Genomic DNA, 14,871 nt, shown 5'->3' on the forward strand with positions numbered 1-14,871 from the left:
CGTTTTTGTCCATCTTGACCTCAACCACACGCACCCATGAGGCTTAGGACAAAATAATAAATTAAACAATAATAGTAACTAAATACTATTTACAATAAAACAAAGATCAATTATAAAATATGGTGTTAACAAACGGTATGACAGGATTTCTGGGAGAGGATTAGAAGGTTTCATAATTAATGCTATAAGAAATTAATTTGTGAAATATCAAATTTGATTTATTTTTAAATTACATCTTGAATTTAATTAAGTCATACTTTAGTTACTAAGTCCAGTTTTTGGAGTTATGCGCCTTAGTCTTGCTGACCGACCTGAATTAGCATCACCAGGTAAGTTGAAGCTGCCGCCACCATCTAAGGTACAAGCAATGCTGAATACTGAATTTTATTAAAACAAAAAAGAATTTTGAATATAGAATTATTTTACTTAATAAAAGGGATATTATAGCTAAAATAATATAAAAATATAAAAAATTCAAATTTTGGAGTGAATACTTTTTTAAGGGAATCCCTGAAAATTCAATTCTATTTGATTTTGAAATTATAAAGCAGTGAGAAGGGCAACAGAACAGCCAACAGAAGTCTTGGGAGGAATTCGGAGAAAGGCTGAACCAGGACCACGGAGAAAACATTAAGCAGTTTTGGAAGAAGATTAAAGCTTTAAGCTTTAAGCCGAAAAAGTAAAACTATTAGGAATGTGAAGAATGAGCAAGGGAAGGTGCTCACGGATGATAGGACCATTTTAGACGTCTGGTGTAAGCATTACAGGAAGCAATTTTCTGCCGATGGTACTCATCCAGCGAACCAGGAAGGACCGTGGAACGATACTGAGTTTGCTGAGGAGATATCGAAAAGGCTATTTTAAGAATGAAGACAGGTAAAGCACCGGGTCGGGACAACATAGTGGCAGGATTCAGAAAGGCTAGTGGTCCAGAGCTAGTGAAGGCTCTACAGGTACTGTGCCAAAAAGATTTGAGATGAGAAGATGATCCCAACAGACTGGGAATATATAATATAATCTATAATATATATCCACAAGAAAGGGTCTCAAGCAGAATGCTCCAACTATCTCCCTATATGTCTCTCACCATTAATATCCAAACTTTACAAGTCTATTCTGGAAGGAAAGTCCATACCCCTAGAAGAGCACCTCATCGGAGAAGAACAAGCCGGGTTCAGACCAGGACGACAAACACGGACCATATTTTCTCTCATTGGAATGTATTCCAGAAATCCTAGGATAGAAACAAAAATAACCTTCCTTGACCTCAAAGTGGCCTTTGACTCCGTTCCAAAACACAAAATATGGGAGGCTCTCAGAACTAAGAATGTCTCAAGAACATTGGACGCTATTAAATCCTTTTATCAATTCCCAAAAGGAGTAGTTAGGCTCAACGGAAAGGAATCTGACTGCTTTAGCATAGCAAGGGGGGATGGGGTTAAACAAGGTGACAGTCCAAGTCCCTTGCTATTTTTACTTTAAATGGATGAAGTGGCTGCCATTTGTAAAAGAAAACGGAGAGGACGTGCCTAGGCCGTAGAAACCTTCGCCTAGTGGTCATACAACTCCTTCTCTACGCGGACGATATCGTTCTCGTTGCGGATACCCCTGATCAATTACAGACAAGGAGAGATCGTGTCCGAAATGAGAGGATACGCCAGGAATTGGGGATTGGCTCATTGGAGGGGTTTCAGCAGACACGGCAGTTAAACTGATTCGGTCTCGTCATTAGAAACATATGAGCCCCCTAAAGACGATGGAGAGTATACCAGATGACAGAGAGCTTCGTGGACGACCATGGATGTCCTACCTGGAGTATGTCGACAGGCTTTACAGAGCAAGAGAGAAGGATCTTCGTCGGGCCAGGAACCTGGCTGCTAATGAAGAATGTTAGAGCAGGTGGCTGAACGCTTCTCTACGCTAATTGGAACTATAGGGAGAAGCAAAAGAAGAAAAGAACTTTGAAATTCTATTTATCTATTTAAAATGGATAATTCTATTTATAGATTTGTAATAATTCTATGATAATTCTATTTATATCTATTTAAAACAATTTAAGGATAATTACAAATTTCTGGTATCAAGATAAATACCTTAAAGAGATTATAAAGAATAAACAATAAATAATAATTTGATAATTTTTTTTTCATTTATTGAAATGATTATTATAAAATGTGTAACATAATCATTAATTATGTAAAAGTAGAAATGAATGTAAAGTGTTGATAAGATCTGATTTATTCTAATATAATAAGACTAGAAGATAGATAATTGTCCGAAAAGTCTTCCAAATGCAAATAAAGAAGTGGAAATTAATGAGAATGTTAATTTAAAAAAATATATAGGCTGTTAAACTCTGAAAAAAAAACTGAATCAGCAGTTATTTTTTTGCATGTTGTAAATTGTGTTCAGAGATTGAAAAAATAAACCAATTGCTATTTGAAAAATATGTACTTAATTAACATTACTATAAAAAAATAAAATTCCCTCACTCCATTGGTTCAAAAGGTTAAAAGATTCTTGTAACAACTTCCAATTTATTCAGACCTGTAGAACTCACTAATTGTTCAATGTCCAATGTTTCTATCTATTTAACTTTTTATCTGGTATAATCTTTCGGTTTTAACTGAGCTACAGAAGGTAATTAGAACATCATTCATCATTGATAAGTAGGGGACAGCGCCTCGAAAGTTCTCTGGCGGTTGCTGAAGTCAGCGTTCCCTATTGCGAAATTGTTTTTTTAGCCCATAAAGAGTGCTGTGGCGAAAATGTTAGGTAACTGCTGAGTTAAGGACGAATTAAATATCTAATATACTCGACGGTAATTAGGGTTTGAGAGTTTCTCAGGAGTTCTCCAAAGCTCTATCGATAATAATAGATTTTAATTGCTGAGAGTAATGTAATGTGAGTAATGTTGCAGTGAGTAATGTAAACTACTACATCTCCCAGGGCCACTGTCAGTTCTTAAGGTCAGAGGTTACAAGTTTCAATGCGGGATTCATTCGAACATTCCGAATTCCTTCAGTTCCCAAGTACTTCTGAGTGATTTTCTATTTTAAACCATAATTTTTGCTCTCAAACGTTCAACGTTTGGTTATCAATTAATAAAATACCGCAGTAAGCGTTAACTATGGGTGACTTACCGAGTGCAGCAAACCAAAGTCCAAATTGAAGAGACCGCATGCAGTCATAACCACCTCCCTCTTCATAGAAAGGTGGAGGAGAAGCTTCTCCTGCAAAACGTGACAGTGATTGATAATACCTTTGGAAATTTATTTATTTAATTATTTTTTTCTTGAAAAACTAAAATAAGCTTGCAAATAGATTACCAAATATTGATGTCTGTAATTAAAACCAAAAATTTTATTTATAAAGTTACTATAATTAACTAATGGGATCGTATCTTTGGGACGGTTGATTACATGGATTACTTATCTGTAATACTTATCTTATCATACATTTTAAGTTAGTTAGTTCAAGTTTAGCAAATTACTTACATTGCGCATAAGTTCTGAACTTTTATCGTTGATCATCAACTGATAGAGGAGATGGTTGAATTCCTTCGTCTAAAATCAAACCATATTATTGAAAATTCTTTTTTAAAACGAAAAGCTCTAGTCTCTATATGTTACTATAAAATAAATATGTTTCAATTTTTATATAAACTTTATTTATTCCTTCATACAAATAGATTCACTTGGTTTATTATTGTGTGTACAATTTAATCCACTGAATTCATTTTAGTAATGAAGTTAAAAAAAAAAATGATTTTTGGGTCGAAAGAACCTAATGACACTAGAATGGCTCCTCCGTGTGTAAAAGTTGTGACATTTTATTTCTGTACCTTCCTATGAAGTGGATAACACGCTTGCAGGATATCTGAAGAGTCTTTTATTGTGTTTTTTTCAAGCAAGCTAAAAATTAAAGGCAAAAACAAAAACAGTTACTTGAAAGGTTATTGTAATTTAATTTAGTTTAAAGTTTTGTTAAAGCTTGAAATGCAATTAGTATGGAATTTGGACAATAATCTCCAACCAATTTTTGGTAATGGACAAGACTATCTAGGTGGCATTTTCAACAACCCACACTCATTACAATCTCACTGTTTATTAACAACAATTATTTTCTATTGAAACAAAATGTTGTTTACAAAAATAGACTAATATCTAATTAATAATCTATTTCATGCCCAGTTAAATAGTTTTATCAGATACATGGTTGATACAAAGCACAACAGATGTATCAATAACAAGTAATAGCCATAGCGACCACTTTTTCTCACTAAAATACAATTCTTCCTCACATATAAATAAATAACTATTATTATAATATTATATGATTATGCTATTAAAGTATATTATCATATGTAATACAATATATTATAGTATATAATATAATCAGGAGCCGGATAGCTCACTAGGTAAGCACTGAACCCATATCTTCTGGGCGCGCGCTCGAGTTCTATGGCAGGTAAGTATTAATTCTGTTACATTTGCTGTGCATCCACAATGGAGTTAAAGGACTCTTCTCGGGCACACCGACCTTTTTTGTTCGCCCCCATAAAAAATTTGGTCATCTCTGAATCACAGAGAGAGAGGGGAAGGAGCTTATCCTGTAGGTTATTAACCTCTAACCAGATTGGGAGGGTTGAGTATTACTTTCGTGCAACCACCACGAAATAAAAGTCAATCCACCCAGGCTGTTGCAGACAGAGATTAAGTTGCCAAGGGACGCCTCAAATCCCTTAGATATAAATGTCTCATGGGGGAAGTCTCGAAGTCTCGGGAAGCGTTTTTTCTGACCAAAACATTTCCTTGCAGAAACGTTTGTCGAGAAATAATACTTCCTTACAAAGTACTAACATCAAGATCCTTTAGAAGTTTTTTTTTTTAAGTATATGAAATAATCAAATAATAATGTATTTAATATTATATATATTTGAATAAATAATCCCCAGAGATAAAACGAAAGATTCAGTTTGGCAACGATTATTTAATTTTTTTTTTTTTTTACAGGGTGAAAGTTATTATTTCGATGTGGCAGGAAAAGTATACCTTTTCAGTAAGCTCATAAGACGAAGCGGCGATATTCCAGGATATTGAAATAATGTATATCATCCACAATACTTTCTCAAGCGGTGCTCGATTCGGCCCAGTGAAGCCATGCATAATGTTAAAGACTCTCAGGAAATTTGAACTATTGTAAAGGTAGAAAGTGACGACGGTGAGCCCCATGAAGGTGATAATGATAACAAAGGTAACAAGCAATCCGAAGGAGGATTGGAGGGTGTCGCTCGCATCGCACAGCTTGTCGTGGGCTTCCGAAAGGATCGCCACCTTCTGTTGTTCATAGGACAAATGGATCGTCTTCTTAAGTTCGTTAAGGGATTCACAAGCATCTTGTAACCTATTTGATATCAAGCGAGCCAGAACTGAGAACTGAGATGAAGTCAACCAAAAATTTATGGTTATGGCTATGTAAAACAATCTAAAGGTGAAATTGGTGTAAATATATGCCTCCCACGTGATGAGTAAAACATTTAAAAGAAAGCAGAGGAAGTCTTGAAAATTATAATCTTTTCTGAACCGGTTGCTTAACATGGTGTCGACCTCTTCTAAGTCTTTTATAATCTGACGGACTGCGCGAACACGCCAAGGCGAGGTTCCTGCTGATATGACAAATAAGATAGAATGGGTGCTCAATACACATGCGACTAAAACGATTTCCATACTTTTGACTAGTTTTTCATCTACTGGCATATCGTAAAAGAAACAGTAATTAATGAAAATTGAAGAGTACCCAACTAAAGTTATAGCTATTAGTGATAGAATGCCAGCCAAATATGAAGTGATGTAATGAGTCCTTTGCAGAAAAAATGGGAATATTCCAATGGCAGTAGAGAGATAATAAATAATACGAAAATATATCTGTCTTGAGAATATAGCTCTACCTCCTTTCTTGAAAAAACTATTTTAGAGCCCATCTTTAATATCTTGCGAGTGAAAACAGTAGTAACCGGCAAACTCTCTAAAGCATCACTTCTCGTGGGAGTTCCTAAGTCGATAGCCATTAGTAAAGAACAACGGAACGTCTAATCATAAAATTCCTAATCAGATTATATGCCATTCCTTTTTATTTTAGGAATGTAAAATTACTACTGACAATGCATAAAACTCTAAAAGGTTTTTTCCTCAAGGGATAAAACTGCTCCAATTAGGTCAAAGTTTCATTTTATTATTTTTTATTTAATATTAGATCGGCCTGCTGGTCTTAATGGTTGATAAAACAGTTACAATTTTTTTTTTTACCAGTTGATTATGGAGGGGGGAGTATATTCTCGTACAAAAGGCACCCCTAACTAGATACAACATTATAATTAAACACAAAATTATGATAAAATAAATAAACTAGAATTGATGTCAATAATAGAATTGATAACTACAAAATTTATAACAGGATGTCATGCAGAAGCCTGGGCATCAGTCTTCGGGTTGAGGTTGGGTTTCTCAAGTTGTAGGTCACCGCTCCTTAAACTGTCTGTAATTGGAAGTGGAATGAATCGTTTTTGGATATAATCCTCCATTGATTCCATTTTTAATTTTGTAAAAACCAAGGAACATCCACTGCGTTTCTGAGGACTTTATTTTGAAAAGATTGTTATTTTTTCCTTTTCGTAAAGGAAATATATGCCGCTTCCCAGACTTCACAGCCATACACCAGCAGTGGCCTGAGAATTTGTATAAACAGTAGCTTCTGGTTTTAATTTGGATTTTTTATTTAGAGTAGAATAAAGCATTGCTAACCTTGCGTAAGTTTGAGTTAGTTCAAAGTTTCAAGTTGCTATATATGGTCCACTAGTGTTAATTACAAAAGGTTAGAAGATAAAGATGAGAAGAGAGTATTTATTTTATTATTATTTTAATAATTTGAAACATAAATATATACATATTTTGTATTTATTTTGGTCTGGGTCTGGATTAATAAAAGTTCCTGTTTTCATACGTTTTTTGTATAATTACACCCTACTTTTATTTAATGAGAAAATTCATTTTTTTTTTTTTGAAAAGACAATCATTTTTTTTTTTTAAGTATTTCAATAAATATATACATATCTTTTAATTTCTTTATTCATATATATTTTCAGTAGTTCTTCTGTTTATCAAAACAACCTTAAATTGCACAAGCTGTTGACTCCCATTTTTTTAATAATGAATTCTTTATCAATAAACTATAAAATAGGGACTCTTTATACTGAAAGGATGTTAAAGAATAAACTTCCTATTTGTTTAACTCATGTGAGTGGTTTAATACAGAGAATATAAAGTAAGTACGAAATCGATCGTAAAAGTAATCTTCTCTGACGTTGGTTACATTATTCATAACCGTTCCCTCATAAGAACTACAAGTCCGAGGGACTAAGCTGCGAGAAGTTGAATTAAGTTAAGCTGAAAAATCATTAATGCTGGTTAATTCATTAATTTAAAAAATGAAATTATCAACATAAGCTGGTACTCCAACTATATATATTTGTTCTGTATAATCTTACTTTATAACCTCGACAAGCTCAGTTGTCATTACAGATTATATTTTAATCATTCTTACAATCAAATAATAGAATTGGAAAATTAAAGTTTATATTAAGATTCATAATTAATAAAATATTGAGTTGGTATCAAAGGTAAAAAACACAAGAACGAAAACATTTGTTGAATATTAAGCAGTTATATTTGCATTAATAATATTTTTAACAACCAATGGAGGAGAAACGCAACACCTTACTGGTCAACCTGTTGGAGTTTCTGAAACAAGAAGGGACTCATTACTGATAATAAAAAAAAGTATAAATATAGGTTAGTAATAAGTAATAATTTAAAATAGGCAATATTATATATGTATACGGATAAAACATTAAAAAACTCTATTTTCTGAGACTTGTGAACTTTTTTTGCAAAAGAAAAAGTAAAATATTAAGTATTTTGAACATCTTCAATGTTTAATTTACTAAAACAAATTATTTTTCTGTTATTTAACTGTATTCCTTAATTTCAATGTGATGTTATTTATATATATAATATAACACTATCGTATAATTGCCACTTAATTATTTAAAAAACTTGATTTGAGATCGATTTTCGAGAAGGAAGCAATATATTGCCAATGTTACTTTAACAGAACGCACCTGACTAAAATAACTCCATAATCAATTCGTTTCCATATGCATCAAAGAAATAAAACTGCAATTATTGCTGTAAAGCAAATGGACACGTTTGATATGTAGCAAAAGATGTTATTCCATGATCACCATATTTATGTACGGATCATATAATATTTATTTACTGATTTTTTTTTAAAGTTCCATTGTCTAAAATCTGCTGAATAACTTACCTCAAGAGCTTCTTGGACCTGTTGCTGGACTGTAGCAACATATTTCTGACCCTCAGTGACGAATTTGTTGAAGTCGGTATTCCAGTTGTCCTGGATGATCTTGGAAGCGTCAATAGGTTTGGTGAGGAGAGCCTTGACGTCATCTCCGACGTGGCCAAGGGCTTGCTTGAGGAGTTCTTGTACGGTGGCCTTGGCGTCCTTAGCATCTCCTTTAAGTTGTTCCTTGAGGGTGTCCAAGATAGGCAAGTACTTGCTGGCATCGACTTCTTTCAATTGCTGCACAGGAAGTTTAATATTTTAATTTAAAATTTGTGTTTTACAGATTATAGAATTTTTATTTGTTTTTATTAAACAGTAACAACATAGATAATGAGTATATATATAGCATATTAAATATCTTGATTGAATAGTAAAATATTTAACGAGATTATAAATATTTGAATTTTATTTTATTAATCTAATTATGCGTAACCACGTATTGTTTGTAAGAATAGTGCTAAGTGTTTTAAGCTAGAATAATCCCAACTTTGCGGTAGTAATTTCCTTTTTTTCTTTTTTTTTTAAAATGTGAATTCCGATTTTTTCGTATAAATCTTTGAAGGGTTCTTTAGTGTAGTGCGAATCAGTTTAGTTTCTATGTTGCGAATTCCGATTATACCATATGATTATCGATTGCATACGGCTATATTCATAAATTAGTTTTTTAAGGTAGCTAATATTGCTAAATCCCATATTGCTAAATCGTTTCATAATGTCATATTACAAAAAATCGTAAAAGGGTAATGAAAAGAAACAAAACTTCCCGGTTCCAAGAGGTCTTACAATTCCAAAAAAATAAGAGATTTCCTAACTGGAAGAGGAGATAAATTTTTTGAATGTTTGAAGATTCTAACCAGTCCCTCCTTCAATCAACTAATACCTTCAAGAGTACTTCAAAGATAGCAAAAGTTTACTCAATAACAATAATACTTAATGATAAAGCAAATACAATCTAATAAATAAAACAGAAGAATAATGCACTGAAAAAAAAATGGCTGAATAGGGAATACTATAAGAAAATATTTAAAAAAAAAATTAATAAATTAAAGAATGGATAAATTAAGTAAGATAAAAATAAAAAAAATGTTTTTAGAGATCACTTATACTTTACGGCATTTATTTTAGATAATGTAGCCATAAAATGTTACGTTAAACTTACAGTGATGGCTGCCTGGATGTGGTCATTGACTTGGTTGGTATCAGTGACAGTTGAGGTAACTACGTCCTTGGCGTCGTTGGAAAGGTTCTTGATGAGCTTTCCCAATCCTGCGAAGGGGTTCTTCACAATGGCGGCGACATCTTCCTGAGCGTGGGTTTTGACCTGTTGGACCAAAGACTTGGTGTGTGTCTTGATGGTCTGGACGTCAGACTGGAGCTGGGTTTTCAAGTTGTTGATGATAGTCTTGGGGGAGAGAGCAGCGGCAAAGCCGACGATGAGGAGGGTTGCAAAAATTACCTTCATGGTTGATATCGCTTTGGTAAGTGATGCGTTTAGGTGGCAATGTGGTTTATATATACTGAACTATGTTTGTTCATATCTATAGCCTTGGGGATCATAATGAAATAATTAGCGATCATGTTAGACCAGCAAATAATATCTCAGCGTAGAGATATTTGATCAGTTTGATTATTGTGTTAGGATGTCTGCTAATATATGAATACATTATAATGAAATGATTCGCTTATTTTGTGCTCGAACATTCATAGATCCTATTTCGATAATTGAAAAGTGTAATCGTTCAGTACTACCATTTTGTTTGTATCAAATATTTTTAAAGTAATTTAGGTAAATAAGTGCGTGCGAAATAGGAATACTTTACAAGATATAGAAATTAATCTAAGAAAATTCAATTTTTATTCCATATCTTTTGTTTCGGCTCTCTATACACTATATAAAATTCATAACTTGTGCAGGTAACATTAGAATAAAACTGAATTATAGTGAATAGTGAATTCGTTTGTTGAAATGATTTGTCATTTGAAGTGAATTTGTTTGTAAATTATGGCCAATTAAGGTACAAATGAAACCAATATCACGATGTAAGTTGTGGCTGTGGATACCATCTGCAAAACAAAATTATTAACTTAATTTACAATCACAATCATAATATCGTATTTTCATAATTGATTTATTATTTGATTAATTGTAAGATGCAACTAAAATATTATTTATATATCATTATATGAGATTTATAAAAGTGATATTCTTGAAAAAATACTGAACCATAACTTCTCAACTTATATCAGTAGAGCATTGAACTCAAACAGTAACTCCAAATACCGATTACTTAGTAGTTTCGACCTATGAACCTGACAAATATTTAATATTTAGGCTAAATTAAAAAAAATTAAGGTGCATCAGCCAACTAACAGTAGGAAAGCTGGAACACACCAAACAACATCATGGAAGCAAAACCTTCACTTTCAAGGCTAATGCCATCTGTCCATTCTGCAAAAGCTATTTCTATAATGGTTCGTAGCACATCCTCCTACACTGTCCAAATTTTTTTTTTTTTGTATTCATTTATTGATATTTACAACTGTATAAAAAATACAACAAGTAAATTTGATCATAATGACATAATGATATGATACAGCATGAAGAGAAACTACCCAGTAGTAGAACTTTTAAAACAGTTTACAATATAAGGTCACGAGGCCATCTTCTTTTCAGGCGCCTCAGAGGATTGCCAGGAATGGAAGAGGAAGCAAGGTTAGAAACTAGTGGGTTTGGGTGGTTAGGGAGTTTATTATGGAAGGAATAATATCGGGTTCGGGCTAGATATGTTACATAAGAAACATTTAGGTCTTTATGGATGGTTTTATTAGTAACAAAATAAGGAGGATTGTCCAAAATTTAAAGAAAATAAACTATATATCTTGAAGCCACCCATATCCGTATCTTGCGATCCATAAAACATCCAAGATATATTGAACCTTGTTGGTGAAGTTAAATAGGTTCTATGTTTACAATGTAACAGTATGTAATAAATTTGAAAGTGTACGTGGCAAATAAACAGTGGAAAGTAGTTCTCGAAACACAATTAATATTTGTTCTTATACTATGTTTTAGTTGATTTAAAATAATTCTGATTAATATTATAGTTTAATGTAATGGAGCAAAGCATATTACGATAATAGTTTTGTATTGTCCCGTTTATTTTATCTTTTGTTTATTTTTTGCAATGAAGCACTGAGAAACCCGGTTTTCAAGAAGTTCTGATAACAATAAAAACGTTTTTCCCAAGAGTAGTATGAAAATAAAGATTGGAAAAAAATATTGAATAGTTTAATTATTCTACACTACCAAATTTTTTCATGAAATATTTTTAAAATAGTTTAATTGCTTGCGAAATGGGAATACTTACGATATAGGAATTAATCTAACTAAAAAAAGTCAGTTTCGGCTTTCTAAACACCACATAAAATTCACAAAATGTGCATGTAAGATGAGTATAAAGTATGCTGGAATGACAGTTGCAAAATGATAGTGAATTGTGATAGTGTGTTGGTGAAAAAAAAATTCAATATGTAAATGGACAACTATGACAATGAGGATCACAGTGCCTATGCAAGTAGAACGCTAGTAATCACATTGCAACCTAACTAATTCTTCATCTCTATCAGAAAGAAATATTTTTTGAGAATTACCAAGGAATGAACTTCAGATTCAGCACATGGTAGGAAAATACAGTTTCTTGACCAACGGTTATACCAGTTGGTGATGTGTTCAGCCTGAAGGCTCTACTTCCAGGATCATTTTCCCTTCTAACTAATATGTTTTCCAACGATAATTAATATGATTTATTCATAATAAAATTAAAAAATGTTTGTAATAACCTCATCGAAAGAAAATATAACCTCTTTTGATCGATTATGTGTATATCAAATATCGATATACCGGAAGTGTAGATTTAGAACAGGTTACGATATGAAGTTAGCAGATTGAAACCTATCGTGATCCTGTTGAATCTTGTTCTGCTTTCTGCACATGGCAAAAATATGTATATTATTATATATAATACTTATATACATATATATAAGTTACGGACTCAGTGAGATATCAGCTGACAAAGGTCGTCAGGTGATCGACTAGACCACCCGATTAAGATGTATATATAGAAAAATTATCAAGCTTAATTAATACTAATTAATTAACTTTAATTCGTATTAATTTAAGTTATTCGTAACTAATTAAACACCATTCCTAATTAACATGGGCACCTTATGTTTACTATATCTTGCTAAGAAATTATCCATGTTAAAACCCTTGTTACCATGGAACGACATGAAGCGAGCAGGTTGAAATCTATCGTGATCCTGTTGAATATCGTTCGACTTTCTGAATATGGCGCGTTAGTTTTTGTTTTGTTTTTTTGTGTTATACCCCTTTTAGTTCGTCAATTTTTTTTTTTTTTACTTAAGCCGGGTACATTTCAACGAGTTTTTGTTTTTGCACATTTTTTTGGTTTACGGGTATTCTGCTATCTTCCCAGTGACCTTAACACACCATTCTTTAGTATTGGAGGATCTATATAAATTTTCTTCTCAGAATTTAACACATTTTTTCTGTGTTCCTTATAACTGGCCCTTTGAAGGAACTTTCTTTCACACATTTTTGAAAATCTTAAAATTGAATCATTTGCCTAAAATGAAATATAAAATTTTATACATCCCTTAATAAAATCATCTAAAAACATAATTATAAAAATAAACATGTGTTTTCTTTGTAAATTGCACATGTGTAATTTTACTGCTCATATGACTTTCAAGACTTGCGCTTTGTTCCATGAACCTATTTCAGAACATTTAACACATATATTTTCCTTCTTTTGTTATGAATAAAAATAATCAAGCAACGTTGTCAAATTAATTCAAACAAAGAAAGAAAAAGACAATTATTTCACTCCAATTTTTTATTTTACTCTAATGAAAACTATGTAACATATAAAAATTGATGAATCTGACAAAAAAAAAAAAAAAAAAAAAGGAGATGATCAATGCCACACTAGTAACTAAATTTATTCAAATCCAATAAGTTAAATTTAAGTTATTTTAATAATATAAATGTATTTTGACAGACTTTTGTAATAATATGACCTTTTAGGATGTGTATAGATCTGGCGTACCAAAACTGACTCAGACACCTGCTCTAACTTATTTTAAGTCCAATTGAAGGGCTCCAGGCAAAACTAGGTAAGCCACGTGGTACAAATTTTTTAGTAAAGCAGTGAGGAACAATTCTATAATTCTTATTTAATTTTCATACTCTTTAATAGTTAAGGTAAATATGGAGGTGTAGATAGTTGACCGTACATTACTGATTAGAGAAGATGGTCGGGGGGGGGGGGAGTCAGCAACGAAAAACATACATAATAATAATAAAATATCTATGCCGACGTTTCGACCTGAGTTTCAGGTCTTCATCAGGGCTATAGAACAATAGATATTACAACCATCATTGAGAGAAAGATAAAATTGAAAAGAAATAGTATATAAACAAATTTGGAATTATACAAAATATTGAATTGAATAATACAAAATAATTGATTGATAATCATGCAATTAGACAGTAGCAGATTGATAACATAACATTAAGGTAAATATACTGGAATTACGGTATTAGTGTAATTAATACAATAAAGTACGTTATTAGAATAATTAATACAATAAATTATGGTTTTTCACAAAATATTCTTATATTGAATTCTTACATTCTTTTCCTGAGCCATTCAATTGTAAAAAAAAATACATAAAGTATATATTATATATTTATAAATTACTCACTCTGCATAGTAAAGAATAATCAAAGTCGAAAAATCCCATTGCTGAAAATTTGACTTTATTCTTCGCTTTGAAGTGACAGAGTATTCTCTTCTATAAAAATTATTTAAAATGTTATTAAATGATAATTTTAAAATTAGATTTAAAGTAGTACACCAAAGCTGATTAATTTCTATCCGAACTGAGCTCTGAACTCATTCTAATATTATTTAGTTGAAATAAAGTAAATGCCATTGGTTTTCATATATTATTGTTAGAGTTAATCTTAACCCATGAAAAAAAGCTCTTGCAACTCATCATTAATAGTCGTTAAAAAAAAAATTAGATATCCTTCATAAAAGCAAACTAATTGCATAATTGTTACTACCATTCTTAAAAATCAATAATATACATGCTGGCATTAGATAAAGAAAAAGAAAAGTGAAATGAAAGAAAAAAAATTAATAAGGAAATAAGTCAGAAGATAAAAATTAAAACATTTAAAATGATAAAAAATAAACACTAGGAAATTCTTAAATCCATTTTTAAAATTTAAATTATCGCGTAATTTAGGGATTACGCTTGTTCAAAACTCTAGTTAGTAGTATTCCTTATAATTTAGGGATTACGCTTGTTCCAAACTCTAGTCAGTAGTATTCCTTATAATTTAGGGATTACGCTTGT

At 31.8% G+C, this 14,871-nt stretch overlaps 1 protein-coding gene across 1 annotated transcript; it reads right to left on the bottom strand.

Annotated features, from left to right (window-relative positions):
- Window positions 1-7,702: 7,702 nt before the first annotated feature.
- On the bottom strand, window positions 7,703-9,917 carry LOC106682756 (uncharacterized protein PF3D7_1120000). Its single transcript, XM_014423794.3, has 3 exons — window positions 9,584-9,917; window positions 8,386-8,661; window positions 7,703-7,799 (listed from the first exon to the last, which is right to left on the bottom strand). The coding sequence occupies exons 1-3, from the start codon at window positions 9,884-9,886 to the stop codon at window positions 7,776-7,778; spliced, it is 603 nt and encodes a 200-aa protein (XP_014279280.1). The 5' UTR covers window positions 9,887-9,917; the 3' UTR covers window positions 7,703-7,775.
- Between the last annotated feature and the right edge of the window lie 4,954 nt (window positions 9,918-14,871).

This window comes from Halyomorpha halys, unplaced genomic scaffold (assembly GCF_000696795.3).
Source record: "Halyomorpha halys isolate HHAL.00 unplaced genomic scaffold, Hhal_1.1 Scaffold441.1, whole genome shotgun sequence".
NCBI classification, from domain to species: domain Eukaryota; kingdom Metazoa; phylum Arthropoda; class Insecta; order Hemiptera; family Pentatomidae; genus Halyomorpha; species Halyomorpha halys.

Bases quoted from the DNA above. Each gene is read 5' to 3' on its own strand.
- LOC106682756 (XM_014423794.3), bottom strand. From the start codon at position 9,886: ATGAAGGTAATTTTTGCAACCCTCCTCATCGTCGGCTTTGCCGCTGCT. The intron at 8,662-9,583 runs GTAAGTTTAACG...CTTCCTGTGCAG, and splicing joins ACATCCAGGCAGCCATCACT to CAATTGAAAGAAGTCGATGC. The intron at 7,800-8,385 runs GTAAGTTATTCA...TTCTTGTTTCAG, and splicing joins AGGTCCAAGAAGCTCTTGAG to AAACTCCAACAGGTTGACCA.